At 42.3% G+C, this 26,262-nt stretch overlaps 1 protein-coding gene across 1 annotated transcript; it reads right to left on the bottom strand.

The window, feature by feature from the left end:
• Window positions 1-262: 262 nt before the first annotated feature.
• TECR (trans-2,3-enoyl-CoA reductase) lies at window positions 263-25,921 on the bottom strand. The gene is made up of 13 exons (XM_075098154.1): window positions 24,862-25,921; window positions 14,393-14,443; window positions 13,838-13,889; window positions 13,460-13,504; window positions 12,003-12,106; window positions 9,852-9,967; window positions 9,628-9,733; window positions 5,116-5,188; window positions 4,985-5,028; window positions 3,538-3,595; window positions 2,727-2,815; window positions 1,675-1,720; window positions 263-1,574 (listed from the first exon to the last, which is right to left on the bottom strand). The coding sequence occupies exons 1-13, from the start codon at window positions 24,886-24,888 to the stop codon at window positions 1,447-1,449; spliced, it is 939 nt and encodes a 312-aa protein (XP_074954255.1). The 5' UTR covers window positions 24,889-25,921; the 3' UTR covers window positions 263-1,446.
• Between the last annotated feature and the right edge of the window lie 341 nt (window positions 25,922-26,262).

Raw genomic sequence — 26,262 nt, 5'->3', positions numbered from 1 at the left:
AATAACAATGCTGAAAACAAATTCGTAATGATGTATTGCTTCAGGTATCTATCAGACCTAACCATTGCTAAGAAATCTTCTCTAAGATATATTTTACAGAAATAAAATCTGGGTCATGTATTTTTGCTTTGTTAGGTTTTTTTCTTCAGTTGATGTAGGTTTTTTTTTTAATATAAGGACATTCTTGCTTTTTACTGTACAAAATATTATGAAACTTCAGCAACCAGCTGTAGCCTTCTTCCTTTGCCATAAGTATTTCAACTTATTTCAAAATACAGTCTAGAATTTATTGCATATTTCACCCTTACAAATAGTTGCAAAAATCTTTCTATACATCCATTATAGATAAATAAATTAATCATGAAACAAAACAGTATCTACGCATTCTCTTCATATTCTAAAACAGCTTTTTTAAAATGTCATTCAGACTGATTGTAATAGTCTTTTATTTTTTTTACTAGATTTGCACAAAGCCCAACTAAGTCCCACTGAACATCTTGTGAAAAAGGAAACGCAGGAAGTCCAAAATGTAGCTGATTTTTCTCCTTGGCTCTGAAAATAGGAAGGGAGCTAGCGCTCTGAGGACTTGCAGTCACTTCATGTATTTGCAAAGTGTATTACAAATTATTCAGACAATGCTGACGTAGAACGCTTGGTAAAAGGTCCTTTAGTGTCATAAGGATTCGTTCTATGAAAACAGGCCAAATATCACAGATATAGCAGAGATCAGATCTCCCCAACCTTATTTACTAGTATGCAATTTCCTAATGAAACAGTCTAAAAACGAACAAAAAAAATCCCAACAACACAGGCTGTTACATCCGCAAATACTACAAACACATCTTACTTCAGATTCTTTTGGCAAATTAGGGGTTAGACCCAAATCAGGTATTTGAGATATTGCCTATTTCTTTATTCCAGGAACCATTCGTATTCTTTGGTAATGTTATTTGTTACAAAGCACCTGCCTCCAGGCAGCACATGCTCTTTTTCAAGTCAAAGGCGGCCAATCATGAAACTGCCTTCAGGCCAGCTGGCTGTGAGCTGCCTAGTTGTTAGCTGGTATGTCCCCGTTCCAAGCTACTTATGTCTTGCAGAATGCCGCTGCTAAATTTGGAGCTGCTTTTCAGCACAGACTTCTCAGTATCTCTGATCCATCAATCTAAATAGAGTAGTACAGGAAAATCTAAGTCGATCAGGTTACAGTGAACTGCAGGGGCTTTTGACTACCAGCTGTGTGATGAAGCCATATTCTTTGAAGGTGCTTCTGAGCTGAGAATTCTTGAATGTAAGGAGGTGTAGCTTTCAAGTGCATACAGTTTCCCTCAGCAGTGGAGATTCAACATGCACCAGAATCCTTTAAATGAATTCACTTATTTGGCAGCAGGTTTATGAGCTTTTTCTTCTTGAAGTTCCGTGCAATATTCAAATCAAACCTTTCTTTTCTTACAACAAAAAGGGAATAATTGGCATTCGAAGACTTGGATAATCCTTGAATTCTCGTAGGTAGGTGCAGTGTTTATCCTTTGCCCAGATTGTCATCTGAATGAAGCAAAGCAAGGTGAACAGTCCCACTGGAAGGAAGGGAGGAAAAGACAGGTTTCATTACCAAATTAAAAAACACACTCTTGTTGCTGACATCACTTCGGGATGAAGTACCAAAACATTACTCACCTGGAACACACTGAGTCATGATAGTGAAACTGATCCAGGTCCCCACCTGTTTTAGCCAAGGAAATTTAAAATATTTCTGGTGACAGCATTTGCATTTATGTCTCTATTGATCAAAAACAACCTTGTCCTAGTATAGGTAAATAAAAAAGCCAAGGTCAGCCAGATCAATTGCTAATGTTAATAACCTTTACCCAAAAAGGTGAGCAGTGCCTTATCACAAGCAAAACCTTCGTGTTTGCTTCCAGGGCTATTAAGCATAACAAAATTTTAAGCTTTACAACGGAGCATCCTTTCCGCTTCTCTGCCTAATTTGTATTTGTCACACCTCCATCGAAGCTAGGAAGGGTGACTTCCTGGAGGCTGAGGCCAAATGCTGTTCTCAGTAACATCCGTTAAGCTCCACTGAAGTTAAAACCTGTCCTTCTGTGCAAAAGAGTGAATTTTACACTGAGTTGCACTGCATTTAACTGCTTTTTGAACTGAGTTGGGACTTTGGCTCTTGATTAAGGAATCTGAAGCAATAAACTGATTCAAGTGTCTAAAGGAGTCACCACAAACACAAGCTACTGTATAACTTAAGAAAATGGGGAAAAAGACCAGAGCCTATTTCCTGTTTTCTCTACCACAGTACCTTCTATTTGTCTGCCCACTATCTTCCTCCGGACTGTGCTATTCCTGGGCTCCTTTATATTACAAATCCACCAGATGCCCCCGTCCCCTCATTGCAACACACACTCAGTGGCAACCTCCTTGTTCCTCTCTGCAAAATTTGTGCTGCTTTTAAGCGTACCCTCGCCTTGCCTAGCAGCCACGCTGAGGCGCAGGCCCAGGGACTGGGCTGCCGGTTTAAGGTCAGTCCCTTAAGTGCTGCTGCAAGGGAGGAGAGGAAGAACAGACAAGTTCCTGTCTGCAATCTGATCTCATGGGGTTTAGGGGAGGAGGGGAAATGAGCTGAACTGTTTCAGAGGTTTCTTCCATATTTAACATTCCAAAAGAAATGAAAATATATTGAGCAAAACTAAAATCTTAACATCTTGTTTGAAAATACATACCTCATATGTATAGTTTGGGCAAGATACAAAGAAAAACAGCCATGTGAAAGGATTCTTTGTTGGATATGGGATCTTACGGATTTTGGATCCTATAGATTAGAAAACAAATCACAAAATATTCACACTCCTAAATATATTGCTTGCTATAAAGACAATCCAAATCTGCCTACTCCTGTGTCTCATCACTGTCAGAGGGACAGGCAGGATGTGGGAAAACAGGGTGTCCTCTGGACCCATGAGAGGAATAGGATAACTGTGAGGAAACATTCTGGGCATCAGAAAGTTACCTACATATGCCTTTGACCACAGTCACTCCTGTAAGAGGTACCTCAAGTTTTAGATTTAGGAGTTAAAGATTTTTGTCAGACTGTCACAGAATGGGATTGTAGCAGTTGGAGTGGATAGCTGTAAGATGTTTGGCTCCTGCCCAGGGAAGCCTGGCCTGCACAAGGATCTTGTGCCCCCTGTAGAAGCCAGCAAAACCACTTTCCCTTGCTCACCAAAGCACAGCTTACACGAGTGCTGTTTCCTTTTGCACTGCCAGTGTAACTAACATAACTGCTCCCCCCCCACCAAGCAACCTGGCCCTAACCAATAAAAATTACAGCACAATAAGAAGTGCTGTTTAACAGCACGCTGTTGGATTCCTTGCACTGACTGATCTCCCCTAGAATCCAATCTTTACAGTGCTGCGCAACCTGCGCTCCCGCAGCGGTCAGCTGGCGGGTATCAACAGTCTTTCACGAGGTAAAGTAACTGCAGAAGTACTGAGTGGCTGCGCAAGAGTGACAAATGATAATGCAATTTTTACCATTTCTCCGGAGGTCACTGAGTGCAACGTGAATGGAAAAGTTTCCAGCTTCACACAGCTGCAAGAAAAAAGTATGACAGAATTAATAATGTGCTTCCATTCTATTTACTCTTCTTTTTGTTATTTCCTGGGGTACTTTAAAAAAAAAAAAAAAGGAAAAATACTCTATTATAAACATAATAAATCGCCTCAGCCAAGGTTACTGTCTGACAGAAGGATGGAACGTCTTTATTGAAACATGAGTCCATATTATACTCTGGTAGATATTTATGATATTTGCCAGCAAACGTGGACTCAGTGTCCAAGAGATCAAATTTACTACTTACATAATCCCCATGAGATCCAAAGGCAATAAATCAAAGGGGATAAAAGTAAACCCAGGGGGTAGTTGCTTTATCTTTTGGTTATTCTTATGTCTTTAAAAACACCCAAAAATTGATTTGGATCATTTTGGTTTTTCAAAAATTATTAAAATCCCAAGGAAGATACAGGTCAGACTCTAGGTAATTTTCTCCTCTAGAGTATAATTGATATGAATAATGAAATATCATTGACCCAGATTCCTCCACTGGTTTTAAATAATGCTTCCCCAATCAATTATGCAGCAAGTGTATTGAAATGACCCATTTATATGATTATGGACAGCCTCCAGTGTCTGCAAAGCGTAACTACTAAAGCAAGTGACGGGTGGTCAGAGCTCCTGAGTTTTATTCCCAGCTCTGTGCTCTCCGTTATGTAGCCTCTTTATAAAACAGGAACAGATTATGAACTCATGAAATTTTCATACTGGGAAGCTGCTTTGAGATCCTGCAGTCACTGGTGATTAGTTTCTCTGAGCAAGTGAACAGCTGATGTTCTAAACAAGTTACGCATACATGGGAAAAATGGGTACATCTTTGTTGGCTACACTAACGTTGCTTCTGCATGTATGAAATGTTCCTAGGAACTGTGAGAATGAGCAGACAGTGACTTAAGAATTTTGCTTCATAATGAAAGCTGTAAAAAATTTCTGAAGCCCAGCAAAATGAACCTCTCTTCCTGGAAATTATCAGCAACATACTTTCTCAGTTGGCCAGTTCTCCGAGTTTTATGATCTGTGGTGATTCTTGACACTCAATAAACAGTCCACAAAATAAACTCCCTGCCTTTAAAACTCAGTGGCACGAACGGGTAGTTCCGGAATTCTTTTAAAGATTGTGAGAGATCATCCCAGCAGATAAATATCCCAGTCCTGGAATGGATACTGAATCACAATCTTCGCTTGTGGACAAGATCACATTAAAACCTGGCAGATTTCTCTGTTCTGCGTGCAAGTGATCGGCTTTAGTAGAACGTCCCAAGTGTTCAAGTTTTAAGTACCTGCTTATCGTACTCACTCCTTCACTTCTACAACACAAGAACTAAAGCAACATGTTTTAGCATTTTATAAAAAGAGCGACAAACCTACCAGAAACATGATCACAGCAAAATTTATCTGTTTTTTCCCATAAGCTATATAAAAAAAAAAGATAATGTGATTAGTTCTAAATACAAACACATAAGCCCTTCGATCATATTGAGGGTTGTTTCGCTACTTACAAGGAGGAGTGTAAAGAGGATGATTGATGTAATAAGCAAGCCAAGCTGCAAATCCCCAGTAATACAAGCAGTTCTGAAAAACAGGGATTTTTTTCTTTGTTTTAGTACAATCCTCTAGGCCAGTATTCACTGCAAGGACCGCTGATAACAAAGAATTGGGCTGATCCTTCAAGTTGCTGATAATACAACAAAAAATGACAATACTAAGTGTGGCAAGGTGGGAGCAGACAAGAAGAAATAACAGGAATGAAGTAGTGCTCAGAGAGTAAGGTTTCTTCTCAAATATGCTGGAGCTTTTAAGTTTACAAACCATTTTTGAAAGTACGATGATACTATTGAAAACAAACTTCTCTTGCCTGGCAAGCTATTTGGCCAAAGATGAAGTGTCATACAGCCTGTATGTTAAAGAGACTTGCTTTGCTGACCCCAGAGACTTTGTAAAACCAGATGTAGGCACTGTGCTCTCTTCCCTGATTGTTACTTCATCTTGCCCAATCTCTTGCCTTTCCTCTTCTCCTTCACCCCATCAGCTTTCTTTCTTTCCCATGCTTTAACTTCTCCTACCTAAAATCATCATTCCTGATGCTTTCATCTGCCCCTTTCACTGCGATATCTTTAGTTTGTGCCTTCTGCTGCTGTCCTTGGCTTTCTGCGATCCAGCTTGCAATCTCTGAACTCTGATAACACAGCTGTCACGGCTGTACTGACTCATTCCTGACCAACCTCAGAGCTTGTTCACAGGCTTCATCCATGAAAATCTACTTACAATGAAAATCTCTACCTCTTGTTTGGTGTTCCTGGCCCTGCCGCTTGCGTTTTTTTCCTCCTGACACTCATTGCTGCTTCAGTAGCTTGGTCACAGGTTACCTTCTCCCTCCTTATAGACCTGTAGGTAGGAGAAAGGCCCTTTCTTGGCCCACTCCTCTTTTCCTCTGTGCTCTCACCTCTAAGCACCATTCTCTTGCAGACAGACTTTAACCCTTGCCAACAACTCATAAATTTGCCTCTCTCATCAGCTGAGATTTCTTCCTTTATCAAACCTAGTGCCTCAGTTTTTAATGTTTTAGGGCACATTTGGTTATCACCTGGACTTCAGCAAGACCAAAACCAAACTCTTGGTCTTCCTTTCACCATTACTCCTGTTCTTTTCCTTCCCCTTATCTTTCCTTCCCTCCTATTTTCACTCTTGGGTAAAACACTGATCCTCTTACTCCTTGTGGTGATGCTTTTCTCTTGGCCTTCCCCTAGGTTCATGTACCTTAGACGTTTCCAGGTCTTTCTGCTTTCTCCTTCATAGCTTTCCTTTCCTGCTCACACAGTCAAAACTCTTGTCCAAGGCTGCATTCTTTCCTGTCCTGACTGGTTTAACTCATTAATACACCCAAAAGTGATCACCTCAGCATCTGCAGCCCACACTAGCTGACTGCAGTGTCTGATGGTACGTTTTTCTGAAAATGCTGGTGAGGGGAAAGCCTACCCCATCTGCTGCAAGCAGTTGTATCAAACATTCTGTTGCGTTTCCACTTTCTTTTCAGAGTGAATTGAACCAAGTGCCCAGACCTCAGACAAAATGGACACCCTACTGAGTATGCTGTAATGGAAGCACCTAGTATGTCCTTGGTCTGAGATTATGTATTAATAGATAACTGATGAGAAAGAGCAAATTGTTAACCAATAACTACAGATCAGGTGGGACAAAAGGGCAGAGAGATTAAGTAAATTCCCTGTGACGACTTCCCTTTTCCCCAGGAAAAGCAGCAGAGCCAGAAGAATTACTCCAATAAGGAACAATCTTAGTGCCTATCCATAACCACTGCTTCCTCCTAACACCAGCTTCTTCCACCCCCACCTGCAATTTGCTAACTGCTGTACAAACTTTGGCGGAAACAGTTTCTTGTAATCTTAGAATGGCATCTTACGAAAAACCTTTCCCTGACTTCAGGGCTTGGCACAGGATGGTTCATATGGCAATGGATTTCAGTAAAGTAAAATTAAATGTGTAAGTTATCATCGCTTGGCTCCCAACAATACACGCTGTAATTAAACTGAACAAGTACTGTTCATCCAAAGAACATGATTTACTGCAAGACTATTCCTCCGTTATTAGAAAAGGAGCTTTCAGATAAGTGGAGTCTGCCCCTGCTAATGCCCTTAGCAATAACACTACAAATGCCCAGCTGCCAGCAGAAGCCTTGTTGCTCATACAAAAGCCTCCAGTGAGGCGCAGATAGGAACAGCAGAGTACGTGCAGACTTCATAAACTCACTTGGAAGAAAGAAGTTGTTTCTGTGAATCTTTTGTATTCCAGGTGAATAATAAAGCTTTACAACAATCTCTTACAAAAAGATTTTGTGGGTCAAGTTCAGATAGTGCAGGGACCCCATCAATAAATTACTCCTAAGTTTACAAAGTTGTGGTTAGGATTTTTGTTTTCTCTACTCCAGTTGATGATCCCTATGATGATCAAAACTATTTCTTAATGCCATGCATGCTTACTCCTGACCAGCACGTACCCTTCTGTTTGTCTCGTTACATTGTTTTCTGGTTTAAATGGTGTTTCTTTAGGTCTAATGTTTTTTTTCCTCTGGATGTTTTTAGAGAGAGCAACAACAGCCCTTCTTTTTACGCATGAAAATGTTCAGTAAGACCAGGCATAAGACTAATCTTTGAGGGATTCCAGTGGTACCTCCCTGTTATTAAAGGTCTGACAGATCCTTTTCTGGCACGACCACGATCATCTTTCCTTTACTTAGTTCCTTTATCACCCCACAATTTTTGTATTAATCCCTATTTTATTCAGCCTGAGCCAGTCATTTACTAAGTCCAGATAAATCAGGTATTCTACCTTTCCATTGCCTAGAAAAATCACATATCTTAGAAAGAATTGTACTATGTTAGTATATAGCATGAACTGCTTTTGGTGAACCCCTGCAGCATTTTACAGCATCATTTATTTCTATTTCCATTTGGTAAACGAACGATGAAAATCACAAATCTCATCAATTCCTGTCTCAGACCTCTGCTTATTGAGACTGAGGCATCTCTTGTTAAAGGTAGCTTTCCATTGCGCTTAGGAAATAAGCTATCTATATCTGCTATGTATGTGACCAAACACTTGAAGCAAGAAGCTTTGTCTACCAGCTGTATGAGAGAGAAAAAAGGGAAGAGGATGTGATATTTTCCTCACTGGCACAATTTTGGAGTAACACCACCAAAGTCAATGAAATTATAAGAGCAAATCAAACCCAAGCACTGCTAAGCAAGTAGAAGAACTGTGAGCAACTTTACAGACGAAGCAAGCACCAACCTTGGTAGAAAAATGGAATTGATCAGAATGACCGGTACAAATGTCAATTTTAGCACCAAGTTTGTGTGGTCTGAAAGGAACGAGTAGTTGTCAGAGATGGCAGAGAGAAAATGAAGGTTTACCACACTGTACAGGTTCTTTTTCAAGGTGAAGTAGCTCATTTATCTGCTGTTTAGCATGCATTAGCTACTGCTGTGTCAAGAACAAGTCTTGAAGAGATCTGCTAGCCTTTTAACAACCCTGCACTCTTCTGCCACAGAAAAAACGGTAAATTGCTAGGGAGGATTCTTTCTGAGGGCCACTGCTCAACTACGGACCCTCCTCCCATTTGGAAAGCATGAAGCTCTCACCAGAACTACCAGAGCTGCTGCACAGCTGTAAGGAGTTAGCCCCAAGGTAGAGCTGCAGCTGCTGTATCACTGCCATAATGCAGATTCCACGGGACTGCCTAAATACCAAATGTTAAAAACCCAATGCTGACACTATACTGTATGCTTTCCTGGTTGTAGATGATAACCTCCTGTCTTCCTGACTATAAAGTGTATTTTTGAATACCAGTGCATAATCTGCTGTGAGCATTTGTAACATAGCTACAGCCCAGGCATAACCATGCAGTCCCCTGTGCTACTTCGCAGACGTCCAGGACACAGAGGGGCCGCAGCTCAACAGCTGCTCTACACCACAGCAGCACTGGTAACACTAGGGAGTGCTCCTGCAGGAGAAGAAAATGCAGAACAACCAAGCTGCTTTGCGCTGGATCAAAGGTAAATTAACCGGTGCTTAGCAGCACAGTGTTAGGGGCAAAGATGTAGTAAAATGACTGTTACAAAAAGTAGATTTTTTTTAAAAAAAAAGAAAGCAACCCTCCCAATGTTGTGCCTGCCTGTGCTGCCTTAAAAGTTATTATTGTTATTAAAACCTTCACGCCCAAGGAGCTAGCTGAGTGAAAAGGAAGGGTATGCTGAAGGTTTGAAATTCTGAAAGAGCAATGAGATTACTACAACATGAATAACAGCATGGCAACGCGTGCGTTATACAATCGCAACATTAAGTCTTTTGAATGAACTACAGATTTATGGGTGAGATTTGCTTTGCTGTGTGTTACTACAAAAGCCACACCAAAAACTCTGTGCTGCAGAGACAGAGCGTAGCCTGGCTAGGTTGGATTTGTAAGGGGGCTATGGATAGATTCTGACACAATTTACCTTCACAATATTCCTCAGTGGCATAGTCCCATGGGAGAACCGATGAACAAATACTGTTTCAATCAACCTTTTGATGTAGTGGAAAGAATGGCAGATACATGCCAAGCTAGAAACAGCAAGACAAAAGCGTTTAAGAGTGCTTAAAAAAACAAGTGTGGCAAGACATTTGGAATAAGACTACAATGCTAACAAGAAATACTGCTCAAGCCTGCAAACGGACTTACTTAACTACTGGATGCGGGCTTGATGTAAACCTCTCATCCAGTCCATAGACAAAAGGCATGCGGAAATAAAACAGAAAATAGATGAACAATGGACCTGTGTATTCTATCAAAAATACCTGCAAAAAGAGAGAAAATAATTAGACAGCCGAATTAGATGATGGGTTTGGTTTCTTTGTCATAACTAAGGCAGTGGGATGAACACCTCCACTGACCCAGGACGGCACTTAGAGCGGCAGGGAGGGAACAGCAGGTTTGGGCTTGGGCTATGAAAGCGGTAGACATGCACGTAAATGTTTTGCAATGCATTTGCCTCCGTTGCATACAAACAGCCATTGCCAGTGCAGCTGACACAGTATGGGTATGAAAAGATAATCACGGCAGCCCAGAGATCACAATAAATACACATGCATGTAACATTTACGCAGCGCTCACCCTCCTCTTGCCCTCAAAAACTGTTGCTTTATTTTGGGTTAAAATGGAATTTGGTGAAGAATTTATCTTGAGAAAGAGGAGCTTTGTTTCTAATGAATTACTTTTGTTTAAACTGGAAACGCACTTGTAACTGTTCGCAGGTGATGCATGAACAGTTAGCACAGCAGACGTCCTGGGAAATAATCAATTCATTCTACGTTCATATGATGTTTAATTTGAACACAAAGGGAAAAAAGGGAGGAAACCAAAGAAGCTATTCTCTAACTTGATTTCATTTCAGATAGGTGAGTATTTGTCAGGAACATCACTGTAAATTGAAGTTAACTTCGGAACAAACATGAACAGTTTAATTTTCCCCACTTCTATAAATGAGGAAGGTAGACCCATGCCTCGTTTATGGAGACAGAAGGGAAATTGATTGTACTTCTGTCAAAAAAAAAAGAAAAAAAACAAACCAAAACCAAACCCCACTGTTTTCTAATGTATTTAGAGTTACTTTGACACTAAGAAAAATTATGTTATCGATTTCTGTTGCAATCAGCATTTTCTCTGGTGAAGACTGGATTTGACTGTAGATGAGCAGTTTGTCCTTTTTATTTCATACGACTGAAGTATTTCTTGGCTGGCTTTTGAGTGAAGCAGCCTGAAGGGCAGGGGGAGCAGAACATCAAGGAAAGATTACGAAATGGCAGAAGTCTGGTGTTACTCTGCACTGTGGCAATTTAGTATATATTAATGCATGCGTGTCTTGGAGTCTGCATTGCCATTAATTTTGCCTGTCTTACTGTGTTTTTGATTGCGTAATAGCTGCCTGATTTATCAGCATTGCATCCAAAGTAATGATGCGAAGATTCAGTCTTGCAGAACATTTGACTTTATTTTACCTCCTGTGAATGTCATCTTTGCTATTTGTCATTAACACAAGATTTTATGAATGTCTTATAGGTAAGAAATGGTAAATGTGCCTTTAAATTACAGGGTGCTTTTCCCTTCATGCTGTGCTGCTTCATTAGAACTAGTGTAATATGTGCATCACGGGCCTTCTGCAGAACTGGAAGGGTCATTGGTCATCTCACTGCATAAACAGCAGTGCTGCGTTGCCTGCCAAGTGAGTTGTGACAGGATTTGCATTTGAGCTAAGACAGTAAATATGCAAGGTCTTTGTGGATGGCTGCTAACATTGCAGAAATTATCAGCTGTTATTAGCCCGCCACCAGCGTCCCGGGGCGCAGCCGCATGCAGACAGCTAACTGATCTTACTTTCGTGCATTTTCCTGCTGAAGTCACTTCAATTACTGACATGTGAAGTCGCTCACATGCCTCCCTGCAGGACAAACTCATAGGAGTATAATCCTGATCTTTCTCAAGAGAGTCACAAAGGCCCTCTGAACTAGATCCTCGAAAGCATTTAGACACCTGGTTCCTAGGGATTTTGCAGTAGACATCTAAATCCATTTCAATACCTGCACCTTGGTTCAGTAAAGCCAACCTACCCTGCAACAAGTTTTCCACTGCTGCTCTCCCAGGGAACTAGGCATTCAGAATATTCTGTTTCTGCTTTCCCTGATTGAATAAGCTGAAGCAATGAGGATTCATTGCCTGCATCCACTATCAGAGCAGGCATCATGCAGAAATATTGGAGAGAGACAAAAAAATGATGTGAGGATTAATTATGGAAAAATAGCCATTAAAATGGCTCAGACTTGAAGCATAGCTCACCGTCGTCCATCCTATCTGTGGCCCTAAATCTTTAAAGTATAAGGTAGCAGTTGTGCCAACAGGGAGGTGCTGCAGGATATCCTCATCCCTCAGGGACTTTCCTTCTGAGAAGGAAAGAAGTAATTACATCTCAGTGAAATTCAAGTCACCTTTGGCAGCGTACTAGCTTTATATTGTGCTTTAACCAATCTGTGAGATTCTTCGACATGATGTGGGTTTATTGGAATCTCAATAAACAAACTAAGAATGTTTTATACTTAATTCTGATTTATCCCTGTAATCACATATAAGCCTGGATCCTCTATTCACACCACGACGGTTAGGAGAATTCTCCGCCCTGTGTGCCTGCCTGATCTGGCAGACTTGCTTCATCACTACTCCAGCAGAATTTGCTGATGGATCACTGCCCGTTAACTTAGTTCCCTGACCTCCCAGTCAGCTGCACCTCCATCTCTCTCCTCTCTCTCTCTTCTCCTCGCTCATCATCAGACAAACGGAAGCTAGGGTACAGCTGAGATTGGAAGGCTCTCCTACAGAGGTTTTCATTGCCTCCTTTCCTCCCAACCAACCAGCTAGGAGGTGATTCCACAGGACTTGAGCTAGGACTCAAGCTTTTAATGCCTAAACTTGGGGGAATCTCCAGAAGGCCAGCATTTTCTCATGGCAAGTCCCACAGCATAAGTTCATGGAGGAATCTGACAAGGTAGATCTTTGAAGGAGGAAATAAGATACTCATACGCCTGTTTTCCATGGACAGATTCTACACTATGAACTGATCTTCACCAGCATGCTTTTAAGGGACTGTTTAAATAAAATTATGCTTAACGGAAGCAAAAGAAGGAAATACTACATTTTATACTGAATGCGAAGGTGAATTAACACAGTTTGGCAATTAGATTTTCTTTTGTGCACCCAGGCCATGTACTAAGAGGCTTCTAGCAGCAATACCTATGACTGCATTAATGAAGTCAGCCAGCTGGCATCAGCTTTGTCAGCAAATCCTACATCCGTGGCAATGTGTTTTGCATTAGCTTACCTCAAAAGAACTGTCATTCCTGCCTGAGAGCAGAGGATTATGTGGATTGATAGCGCTAACTCATAGCCCTTTTTAGTACTCCCAGCTGAGCGTCACTGTGGAGATCATTTCACTGCAGCTAAGGGAAATTAGTATCTAGATTCTGTGCTGTCTGTCACGAAAGCAAAAGTGCTCAGTAGTTAGAAAGTGCATTGGAACAATGTGCAGACTCCTGAGTTAATTACCAAGCACCAGGCACATGGGTGGAACTCTGTTCAATACTTTCAAAGAATCAAATTTGTTCTGGATTCTCTTCAGCTTTCATAGTGCTAATTATCATAGCTGGAAATTCATTCTTAAGAGCTAATACCCATGCAAAGTACACCTTTTATGCCAGGCCCCTGCTCAGAGCTTTATTACTCTAGTCCTCGCAAGTACTTACTTGGATCAAGTTTTATCGACTGCCTTGCTGGATACCACCGAGGATCTGTAAGACCATACAGAATTGTGTGATATGCAATGTTTGGTTTAGATCATCCACTGTTATAGTGAATGTAACACAACAAGGTAAGATTTAGTTAAAGAATTTGAGGAATATTTATTTAACGTGGTTATCTGTGAGAAATTATGCAGCAGAAAGAATACAAATGTGTATCAGCACAGTATAAAAAATGATACTGAAATCTCACTGTGGTCACGTTCACATGCAGGTTACTTAGCATTACGTGTGTGTACATCACATGTTTCAGATTATGTCATTTTCTCCTCCATACACTGGATATTCTGATGCAATGTGAACTGCTGCAGAAGTTGTACTCACATAATTTATGGAACATCAATCTGATCTCCCGAATTGTGGCATTTGGTTCCACCTAGGCAACAAAAAATATTGTATATGTACAATGCATATTTTGAAAGACAACTACTAGGTGTGAGACTGTACAAGCGGAAAAGTGACACAACAACATAACAGTGTAGCTTTCTTACAGATGGCTAGGATTGGTGTGCATGATTCAAAGTACTTCTTACAGGGAAAAGGGAAGACAGTTCGCGGTATCTGTTTCAGGGGCAGCTTCTCTAGCGGTGATTGAGAGTTACCGCAACAGCAGTGGCAGTTTGATGGCTTATGAGTAAGGCACAACTGGCACCATCTTAAGTGAAGCAGCTGAAGTTGTGCTCTTTGCCCAAAAGCTCCTTCTGGAAAAGGGTTGAAGGACGCTGTAGTCTGTAAGAAGTGTGCATGATCGTTGCCTCTTCAGTGGCCAAATAAAGGCTACCAGGAGATTAAATACCCTTCACAAACACTACGTTTACTTAAGAGAAGTTAGTAATTTTTAAACAGTCACCTAGCATTTTAAACAGATTTTTGGTTTACCTTATCTAGGAAGCATAGCTGTTTCTTCGTCTTCCAATCAAGGATTTCCACCTGATAGGACACAAAATGATAATTACTAGTTATTGGATAAATAATCTCTAAACCCTTAGCTGATTCCCAAATTCACAATCATTGTTCAGAGATGCCATTTTTCTCTGATCTGTGGACTGTGTTAAAAACAATTCTGATGTGCTCAACAGACCGCTTTAACCATAGCCAGTTCTCAAAGCACTCAACTTGTAAAAAAAAATATATTCTTGCCAAATAAATTGTCTTCCTGGATACATTGAGAAGCACAAGTAGCTAACATTGATCAAAACACATTGATCTGGGGTATTTTCTTATGCTAGAGCAAAAGGAACAAATGAGGGATAGAGAAGTTTCACAGGAATCACCAAGGAATAGAATTTTTATGATTTGTAAAACTAGAAAGACAGTTTGAGGAAAAAAAATTAAATGGGCATCAAAATATAATATATATATATATATATATATATATATATATATATATATATATATATGCAGGTAAGCAAACATTCAGAGTCCATACAGCTTGAAGATTAATGTGAATTGTTCCCAGAATATTTGAATGGTAAAGAGAGTGGAAAGCATTGGCGGACATAATGGACACATGCAGCTAAAGATCTGGGCTTCACAAATCCGTAAAAGGTTGTTATAGGAATATTCAGTGTTACTCTTGCCTTTCAGGTCACCTGTATTAGTAACTATATATTCGCATTTTATATTCCAAGCAGTGCTTTAGCTACAGCTTTGGAAAGGAAAGAGCAGTTTATTTCCGTGATCAAATGGCACTTTGGCAAAAGGTTATGATTTTAATAACGGCCAAGCAGAAAAGTCCCCAGATGCTTCAAAGCCCTGTTGCAGCAGGCTAGCAAAACCTATCATTCAGTGATGGAGTTTCAATGTCATTTGTTCTTGTCAAACACTTTGCAGTGGAACTTTGTCGTATAGCTAAGAGTGAAAGTTGAAAGCTTATCTGCCACACTAAATGACTGGGACTATCATTACTTAGTACCAAGAGAGTGTGTTGTTGGTTTTTTTTTAAATAAACATCTAGCATTAATTATGCTTGGTATTAACTGGCCAAGAGCATAGATTAACATTAGACTTTAAATATGATTCCTTACTAAAAATAGGAGTCACAGTCCAGTATCTTTCTAATAGCGTTCCTTTGAAGAGATCACTTGGTTAAAGTATCTTATTTCCTTCTTTTACTTGCCCCAAATTGTTCTTTCTCTACTGGTGCAGCAACGGTGCGCTTCAGCTCCAGCCAGATGTATCAAATCTGATCTCCACAAGGAAAACTATTGCAGTGATATTTTCTGCTTGTGCATTATAAGCTCTACGTGGGACATCAAGGGAGGGAAGCACTTCTCCTTTGTGACATGCAACGAATGTGTGACAGGTTTTTGGGGTATTGTACATTTGCCCTTCGCTTTTTATATATGAAATAACAAACTTCAAGTTTTAATGTCTCTGTTGTGGGATATCTCCACTGGAAAGCAAATGAAGCAGATTCCCTTCCCAGAGGGCTGTTCTTGAAATGCAGCGTTCTGACTCTTGCAGTTGCAGAACAAGTACTGCGGGGGCTGTAAACCATTTTTTGTCCCTTCTGACACGGAGTTGCTGCGAGGGTTATCGAAACCTTTGGTGTATCTCAAAGCTCTTGTGTCAATGAATACCACTGGGCTGCCCTACAGACTGTAGCAGGGCCCCCGGCTTTAGCAGTCTCCTTCCCGTTCCACACCCACTCCCAGCATACACATACTGGATCGGAATCCCCCAGAGGTGGTTTTAGTCTATGGCCTTCAGTGGCTGTATTAGAGAATTCTTCTCCAGGCCAATTACAGAGTGGTTTGGATCCCTCTCTGCCACCTACGCTCTTTTAATTGGGTTAGTCTCATTCTGCACCCAGCCAGACTGAAAATTACAGACGATTTTCTTTTGCTCTGTGGTTTTCGTGGGAGTGGCTGTACAGGAATTAAGGTGCTTTTGTGAACCTCTGGAATCAGTGTGGAAAACAAACAAACAAATCATCCAAGATCTTCTGTAGTGTTATTTAGTTCCATTCCAGCACGTCTCTTCAAAGTGCCAAACTCGCACACCTGCCTGTACTGGCCCCTTTCTTCAAACATCCAAAGGAAGCCTACAGAGATGGCGGATCCAGGCTGGTCTTGAAGGTGTGCAGTGATAACGGTGAGAGGCAATGGACACCAGTTGCAACATGCGAAAATCCCATAAAATACAAGGAAATCTTTTCATCATGACCTTGGCCAAACATTGGAACAAGTTGCCTAGAGAGTACGTGGAATCTCCATCCTCAGAGGTATTTAAAACTGGACTGGACAAGACCCAATACCATTTGATCTAGTTGTATCTGCTCTGAGCAGGAGTTGGACTACATGACTTCCAGAAGTCTTCTGCAGCCTAAATTATCCAATGTTTTTATATTTTTTTGTGGACACCCATTCCTGAACTTCAAACATTTCAGTTCCTTTCAGTTACTTTCAAGATCTAGCCATATATCAAACATTCTTCCCCTTTTCAGAAAGACAGCTTTAGATTCCACCCCAGCCCATAGAAAGTTGTGCGACAACATAGTGAAAACAAGCTGACTGCTTCCTCTAATTGTCGTGCCTCTCAGCTGTACCAGAACATCCCCCGTTGTTTAGGTGTTCCCTGCACAAGGGACAGAAAAGCCTGATCCAAGGCAAGAAATGTTATCTTTTCCCGAACATAATGGCCCATTGCGTGAACCCCCGTAGCACTGAACACGGTGTTTCCAGACTTCAGGCACGGCACCAAGTCAGTTAATGTATTGGTTGGCAGCCGTTTTCAGATACCCAGCAATCTGTTCTTGGAACACTTACTGATGGGTATCATCCCTTTCAAACATAAATTGTTTGGCTCAGAGAACTTTAATTTCTATGTGTTTTCAAAGCATTTTGCACAATAGGACACTGACTGTTGGCTTGCACTAGTGCAGTATGACTTACTGTCCACTTATTTAGTGAATTTTTAAAGGTGTTTTAAATTGCAGCTTCTCTAAAACTACTTTGAGTAGAGCTTAATCAATAGGTAGATTTGTGCAAGATAGCTATGTTAGAACTCCTTCATAAGTGACTACAAATACATATCTTCAATTTTGAGAAGACAAATTTGTTCTAGTGTAAAAGGATTAAAGATCAATAGTGTCTTTAAAAACAGAAAAATTCTGGATTATTACTGTTCAGAACAGGTTGAGGGCAAAGAATAATCTATATATGATATAAGCAGAAAAAAGTACATTCAGCTGTTAAACTTTTATTCAGGAAATAAAAAGGGGGGAATAAAAAGAGGGAAATAAAAAGGGGGAAAGTTCATTCATAGGGGAAGAACAGTTGAGCAGTGTTTAAAAACCAATTTTTAAGGTGCAGTGTCCCTTCAAGAGGATTACAAAAATATAGTAGATCAAGTTCCCACAGTATAAAGCCAGATCAAATGCTTAAGGATCAACAGACGTTCAAAAATCATGTGATAACTGACACACTTATGTCTGTGCATCTTGGAAGTTTTATTTGCAGCCATTTGTACTCTGCAGATTCAGTAAACTGTAGCTGAGCGAGACTTTGTGAGCACTGACATAAGCATTTATTGTATTGATTTCTTTTGAAATTACTCAGTAAAAAAACAATTGCTTATTTTACAGTCCAGGAACCAACCAGCCCAAGAAAGAGTAATGCCGAATGAATTAATCCCCCCTGAACTATTAGAGCGCTTACGTAAGTCAGGTTCCTTGAATTTAACACTAAAAAGAAAAAAAAAATTAGTGGTTGCCAAGTCCTAATGAAATCTTTCTAAACATTTTATTTTTCCTATGGAATTAGTCATTTTCTCTATCTCCCTGGACTTTTCTGGAACACCATATTGTTCCTGAAGCAAGTAAGCATGCCTTAGTGTGGTCTCACACTAGGGCAGATCAAGAATAACTTTCCTGAAGCCAACAGAGTTAAGCCAAAGGTAAATTGCTGTAAGCATACTTACACTGGAAACTATGTTTGTGCTGCTGCTGCTACAAATGACTTTCAGTCTGAAATCTCCCCTGCACAGGAATGTACAAGCTGTTGCAGAGGATGAGTCTAAGGATCCATCTAGAAAGGTATCTTGTTTTCCAATACAGCCAGCAGCAGGTGACTCAGAAAAAGTAATAAAACAGGGCAAGAATGTAGGAGCTGGGGGGAAGGGAGGAGACAGACACACAGACTGTGATTTTCCTGCACCAGAAGCACTGCCTTTGTATTTAACAGCTCTTCATGGCTTTTTCCTCTATTAGTTTATCCACTTGCCTCTGAAACTTTTTGCATGCACAGTGTCCTGAGGCGGGGAGTTCCACAGCTTAGCCACATGCTGTGTGAGGAATTCTCAAAGTGGAACCAAGGCAAATGTTTAACCACAAAGTGAAATTTCATCACCTTACCTGTGGAGTGCTGTACCTCATTCTGTAAGTAGGCCAACTAAGTAAAGCCTTACCTCTCTAAAGCAATTGGCTCGTATTTCATGAGGCTAGAATCTTATTACATCACTGCGCTGTGCGTAAAGAGAGGAGATACAGTGACACCCGTACGCAAAAGGTTTTATAGAATTAAAAGTCACTTTTGTAGAATTTAGATGTCTAACATTTAAAGGTTCACAGAACACGTGCTAGGTGTGTACTCTGCAGCTTCCCAAGTTCTGCTCCTATGCACACTGGTGAGAACCACCTCCTGAACCGTGCTGAAACTCAGCACATCTTTATTTCTCCCACCTGTTTCAGATTTGTTAGTTAGGCATGCTTGCATCTAAATCCTCGAGGACCTTGATCCAGTAAGCATCTTCATCCCAAGGTCAACATAATGCACAGCATTTAGATTATTTCTGAATGAAACTAAACTGTCAGCAAAGGAGATGAACTAGTTCTTTATGCTTTATATGTAATGGTTAGTCAGACACACAGTCAGGAAGTGGGAAAATTACTTGAGACTGTCTTCTGCCACTCCCCACTCCTCCCACAGAAGGCTTGTGTGGCTCGGGCCACTGTGCAAGGAACAGAGCATTCAAGAGACCAAAAAGTACAGGCAGGAGAGGACAGGAGTGTATTCCAGTGAAAAGGGCAGTCCCCTACCAGAGAAATCCTGAATTCCTGTGTCTCTGGGCTGCTGCAAGCGCTGCTCCCTTCCACTGTAATTCCATTCAGCATTTCCCTACAGTGGATGCCTTTTGGGATACCACAGAGTGAAGAAAACCTGGATACCTTAACCAAATTGTCATACCCATTCCTGGAGCTTGGGTGCCTAACCTGAAGGTGTGGCAAAGCCCAAGTCGCTTTGTGGACCTGGACCTGAGGATGGTAACAGGTGTAGAGCTACAAATGCTCATCCTGAAGGATAGACAAATCCATTTATATAATTGACAGGGGATAAAATAGGTCTGTATAAGAATGGTCAGGAAGGAAAAGGAAGGTGTATTCCCTTGGAGTGGGAGGCTGGTTTATTTTTCACAAAATGGAAGAGCTGTTAGAGATTTGTGCTTTCACAGAGAATTCTGGCTCTTGAAAGCCTGTGAAAGCTTTCCAGCTTCTACTAGCATGACATCTTCCAGGAGGATACGCAAGACGGGAAAGGAACCTGCACCAGTTAATACTGACTCAGTGAGTATTTACGTCCTCTGGCTAACACAGAGCCCCGCACTGCCAACTTCCCAGGCATACTGAAGAGTCCCATCATTCGCCAAGTATCACTGTCGCTATGAAGCAGACTGGAGCGCCTCCATCTGAGAACCTAAGCCAGCTTTGACTCAACACTAAGTAGACATGCAGGATTTTCAACACCACTGCATAGCCTTTCCCATGTGCAAGAGAATATTCATTGCCTCAGGGCTCTAGTTGATGGTGATTATTTTCTACCATAAAAATATTCAGGTAGAAGGAGTTTATAAATTCTTTGTGAAATTACAATCATTTCTTTGCATAAGGATTGGAGAGACTGAAAAGAGAGATTTTTTCCTTTTCTTTTTTTTCACCTAGAGGTATCAAGCTTGGTCTGCTGTCTTTTGACTGGACAGGAAGACTGGAAGCCCTGGGAAGCGTGGAGCCCTTGTACTGGCAGGTGAACTCACAAGATTTGTATTATGTTTTTCAAATATACTTCAAAGAAGTCCATTATTTTCTCTAAAATAAGACTTTTTATTTCAAACATAGCTTTCAGACACTAAATAGGTCCAGGTACATCCTGCCAAGTAATATTTTACTATCGTATTTTCCTGTACAAAATTAAATTTCTCTCGCAAGCTCTACAGATAAAAGGGACAAATTACTGTCTTTTAAGTGAAGCAGCACAACTGAGCGTAGAAAGTGTTGGTTAGTATGTGGAGAAGTGGTATCTCTTCCTGTGATAATAATTTTCTGTGTCACTTTTGAAAACAGAGCAGATGTCTTCAAACAGCAGGACAATCTTCAGCAGTGTCCCTTTAAATGACCATTCAAGTATCTCATACGTGGCCTTGTCTTGTTCAGGCAACTCTTGGAGGATACAGAATCCTAAAATCCTCTGCAGTCCTGCTTTTGGCACTTGCTCTCAGTGCTCTTACTTGATGAGGCTTTAGACAGCATAGCTCTGAGTGGGAGAAACCTTTGTAACAGGAGCTGTGACATCTCAGCAATGCTAGCTAGGCAGCAGTCATTCCCCCACCCCCCGTGCATTCAGAGGGTTTTCATCGCAGTCAGAAGGGGGAGAAACTTTAAATGCCAGCAAGGGGGGCCAGTACATTATTGCTTTTAGCCTGTTCTGCGTATGCCAGTTCACTCTATCCTCAGGGGGTGAAGACTCCAAATCATTTTTGGTTCTTGCTGCTCACAAAAGGCACTTCCCATCCAAACCAGTTACGGAAGGAAAAGTACAACTGTGGCTCATATGACACTAATTTGCACAGTGTGAGTGTCTTTGTTCAAGTATCTTTCCTCTTGGAAGTCACCAAGTTGTACTATTTTCTTTTTATGAAATGCTTTTGAAGACCTAAACCTGTCAAGTAGAAAGAGGATAGAGTTCATTAGCCTAGCCTCAGAGCTCTCTACTACAGACATTTACATCTGAGCATGTCACGCAGGCATCCTTTGTACAGAAAGGAGAAAAGCAGGCACTTCCAGGATAAACTGTACCATCAGCTCTTAAACGCATCTAAAATAGGTCAGAAGAGTTGTTCTCCAATCAGTTTGGAGAAGTGAGCACTCCTAGAAAATATTAATTACCTAGATACAAGTCTCTATCATAAATCTCAATTTTTGGAGGTGAATCTCCTCAGATTATCAGGCGCAGTATTTTCAGGTAACCACATTTCTTTAAACTGTAGTTGTTCTTAGAAACATAGAATCATTAAGGTTAGAAAGACCTCTAGGACCATCAAGTCCAACCGTCAACCCAACACTACTATGTTCTTGCTAAGCTGCTCCTATGCTATTAGTGACAAAAAAGCTGAGGTGAAATTAGAAATTTACCAATACCTGAAGTAAACAAGACCTATTCTAGCATTATTACAGAATAAGAAATTCAGGGTAGCCATCAAGACATAGGTCTAGGAGTACAGCAACCTGATTTTGTGTATCAGTTCTAACACAGACATCTCGTAGGCGGAGGGAAATCACTCAGCCACTCCGGGTTTTTTGCTGTCTGTCCATTAGGTCCAGCATACTTTGGCTTAATTAGGTGGTTGCTGATAATTCTTGGTACTAAGTTTGAACACAGCCAATTCAAATAAGGAGTTACAGGTACTTCCAAAGCTGAATCTGCCCTTCACTGGCTTCTTAACAGTCTCTTTAACACAATGTTACCTGGTTTTTTGAAGTGTTTCTGTCTTTAGCTGTGCCGAGAAACTCTCATTAAAAGAAGGGAATTAACAGCCAGTGTCTTAGCACTCACAGTCATAGAATTGTTCAGGTTGGAAATTACCTTTAAGGTCATTGAGTGCAACCGTTAACCCAGCACTGCCAAGCCCACCACTAAACCACATCCCTGAACACCACATCGAGATGTCTTTTAAATACCCCCAGGGATGGTAACTCCACTGCTTCCCTGGGCAGCCTGATCCAGTGCTTGGCAACCCTTTCAGTCAGTCGGATGTTCTTGCCCATCTTTTGTAGATCTGCTCACCAAAGAGTAATTTTATTTATGCATAAGGTTCCTACATGCCCAGGAACCTATGAAATTACTTGTGTACTATGCATGACCAAATGCACAAACTCAACAGAGCGGAAGAAATATTCCACCGATAAACTTCTGCTAAACTTGTAGCAGTCATATTCTAAAAAATTCAGACAGCAACAGTTTGGTGATTGTAAAGCACTTTGTGATTCTTATAAGGAAGCACCACAGAAGACCAATATAGGGTAAATGGTTTAGATGTAGAGGGAGAAGCGCAGAACTATACAGTACCTCAAACAGGGAAAGCTAACATTTGTAACAGTGATAGAGATCCCCCCCGAACCCCAGGAAGCGCTGGGAGAGGTGGGACACTTACCTTCTCTCTTTTCATAGCTCAGTTTTGAACACATGGTGGGGAAATGCAATTCAGAATTCAAATTCATTGAATTTGTAACAGAAAGCAAATCAGCGGGGAGAACAGTGCAGAAAGCGATACGCAACAGCACTGCTCAGTGCTACCTAGGCTGTCTTTGTCCACATCCCACACCCTGAGTCAGCTCAGACACACACTGGATGAGCTAGGCAAATCTGTTCCCACCCATTATCTGCTGTACTGAGAAAAGGACTAAGACATAAAGGCTGACATGTAAATTCATGAGGCATTCTGAGTTTGGATTAGTGTTGCTTAGACACAGGATCTCGATTTAGGACTCAAAGACCTGTATCTGCCGCTATTGTTCTGCCTAGCACGATGGAGCAGGTCATTCCACTTCCTTGCATTTCTCTGTCTGCAAAATCAGGTAACAATAATGGTGTCCGTGGTTTCGAGGTCTTCCAGCAACAAGCGCTATTCAGAAGTTCAGTATGGCTAAGGGAGAAAAACCAACCTGCAGAGCAGGCAATGACTGGAGACATTCAGGAGGGTCATGCACATGTGCCTGCTGCTGCATTTGGATCTCACAGGAGTTTGGACACTGCTAGAAAAGCTGCAGGCAGAAAAAAACTTGGTGGTTTTTCCTTAAAAAAGAACTAAAACAGGGAAGACAACACTGCAGAGGAAAAGGCATGGTGCAGGTGCCTACCTGACACCCCAAAGAGCTAGAGACTGCTTATTTTGCTGAATTATTAGTGGTTTCCAAAACACTTCTACAGCTTTGAAAAGCAAAACCTGAACTTTTACGTCATGATATGTAACTGGAGAAGCAGCTACTTTTCAGGTTGTTTTAGACTCTGTTAATGTTATAACAACAATTGGTTTGTGTTTTGCACGGGGTGGGGGGAATTGTGTTCATTTTGAGGCAAGTTGTGCTGGAGAAAACGAAGCGTAAGCCCGCAGAAACACATTCAGGATTGCTGCCACTTAGCTCGTACCGATCTGTTTCAGTAATGCAAGCCACTCTTAGGAATTTTTATATTAGCCAGCCTAACTAATTCTAGCAAAGAGCTGGCAGGGCTGTTTATATAAGTTGATGAGATACATTTCTTTTCACACTCCCCAGGTGCATGTCACTCTGCACATTCCGTACGTGCAAGGAGCTGCCTGGGCTAAACTCCCTATGGCTATTTCTTTTTTAATTTCCCACGCAAGACCGGAACGCATCGCGGCGGCGGAGGGCCGGAGGAGCCTGCCCGGGCTGCGGGGGCCGCGGGCACCCCTCGCCCTCGCTCCTCCCCGCCGGACGGTGCGGGCTGCGCCGCCGAGGGGAACCGGGCTGGGATCCGGGCCGGCAGCCGTCCTCTCAGCAGGGGCCGGCTCCGTGCCGCCGAGTCGAGCCGAGCCGCCCCGGGTGCGCTGCCCGCACTGGGCTCTGCGGGACGGAAGACAGGGTCTTCCAAGAAGTTGGGGACAGAAGGTGCCGAGAACATTCCTCGCTCTCGCTCTTTCCCTAACGGCTGGGATGCAGAGCCGGACCCACCCCGGCACTACCGTCGGGAATAGCCGCGGGGAGCCGAGGGCCATCGAACCGGGGACCGCGCCTATCTCTCCGGGGCCAGGTCCGAGGACCACCGGGGACGCGGGAAAGAGGAGCGGTGAGCGGAACGCGGCTAGGGGCCGCTTCTGCCCCCTCGCTCCGAGGAAACCCCGGCGAGCAGTGTCACCCCACTCCCCGGCTCCAGCGGCGGTCACTTGCCCCGGGAGCGGACGGCTCCGTCTCCCCGGTGCTTCATTGCAGATGGGGGCGGGGGGGAGAGCGGAGTCTGCCGGGACCCCGGGAAGCCACGTCCGCCGGCGGCAGGATGCTGCGGGGCCCGGTCCGGCCCCGTCCCGTATCCCCCCCCGCCCCAGCCCGCACCTACCTCGAAGAAGCCGGCTCTGCCGCCCATCCTGCGGGCTGCCCCCGCCGCGCCGCCTTCCTCGGGCCCCCGCGCTGCGCCCGATCGGGCGGAGCCCGGCCCCGCGGGGGGGCTCCCGCCGCCAGCGCCGGGCCCGGGGAGGCGGCGCCCGGGACCCCCGCCCCGCCCCGGACAGGGACTCCCGCCCCGGGCATCCCCAGTAGCATTTCATTCAAAAAGGGTAATTTATTGTTTTCTGAACATCACAGAATTATTGCAGGAAATCAAGGGCACTTCATACCTCCTGCAGATCTGAAGTAGCTTAATGAGATAACCTGCAAAATCACAACGGGCCCTGAGCTAGAAAACATCCTCCTTCCTTTCTGAGAGTTTAACTTACATTTCAGGGGCAATTGGATCAACAGCAGAACTCGGCTGAGATCCCTTCTCCGGTCACGCATTCCTGCCACCACTGAGAATTAAATGCATGAAGCAGTACAGAGGCTGGTACTATTTTTCCTCCAACCAGCCCTCATCACACAATATCCTTTTTCTAGAGCTAAGGTAATTAAATATCAGCAAATTCTACAACGTTATAAAGGAACATTGCTTTTTCACTGCCATAAATTTCCATTAGACAGAAAGATCTAGCGATGCACTGTTTGGGAACCTTCTGCAAGCCCCAAATGTAACCTGCTTCCATAGAATTATAGCCATCAAAGTTATTTAAATGAAATATCAAAGAATAAATTTCACCCAACAAAAAGGCCTCCATTGGAAAGGCAGAAGGCCACCCAGAAATGTCTAACAGGATGGAATTCACTACTAGTGCAAATATGGGTGAACCCCTGAAGGTGCAGGGAGGTGTAGCTCCTCCTCAAGCAGATTATGAGTCTGGATGGCTAACCTTTCGGCCCGGTCAGACCTTCTGGATTCTTATGTTAAAGACAACAAAATTACTCCTTTCCCAAATAAGCCAGCATTTCTTTCAGTATACTTCACTTCCAGGTGCTCTATATTCATACAATGAGGAAAATGTTTCAAATTTGTGAAAGTAATCAGAGCACAGATATAAAGAATCTTTGAACTAACCTCTGCACCAGCAAGCCATCAGGCAGCACCTCAGACTGACAGAAGTTATGCAAATTGGCTCTCTGTATTAGCGCAACATGCAGTCTGGGGAAGGAAAATCTGTTAGAAATGCAATTCAAGTTCCCGTGCTGACAGCAAAATTACGATTTGTGGCTTCCTGTTCCCTTTAACTGCAGTTATTAAAGGGAAAAAAAAAAAAAGAAGCCCCCATCCCCCCTGAATCTCCAACACAGGACCTTAATGCTCAGAGCATGGGTCTACAGAAGCCATCTAGTCTTAAAAAACATCCCCAAACCATCATCCTGCCTGGTTTCACCCAGCACATCTTCACCA

Source organism: Phalacrocorax aristotelis, chromosome 6, assembly GCF_949628215.1.
Source record: "Phalacrocorax aristotelis chromosome 6, bGulAri2.1, whole genome shotgun sequence".
Taxonomy (NCBI): Eukaryota; Metazoa; Chordata; class Aves; order Suliformes; family Phalacrocoracidae; genus Phalacrocorax; species Phalacrocorax aristotelis.
The sequence above is the reverse complement of the archived record's forward strand: the minus strand, read 5'-3'. Positions and strand labels throughout refer to the sequence as shown.

What these genes read in the sequence shown, in the direction of transcription:
- TECR (XM_075098154.1), bottom strand. Translation starts at nt 24,888, where the DNA reads ATGGGCGGCAGAGCCGGCTTCTTCGAG. An exon ending in GTCGATAAAACTTGATCCAA is followed by an intron (nt 12,107 to 13,459) that starts GTAAGTACTTGC and finishes TTTCCTTCTCAG; the next exon opens with AAGGAAAGTCCCTGAGGGAT. An exon ending in CACAGATAGGATGGACGACG is followed by an intron (nt 9,968 to 12,002) that starts GTGAGCTATGCT and finishes CTCTTTTTGCAG; the next exon opens with GTATTTTTGATAGAATACAC.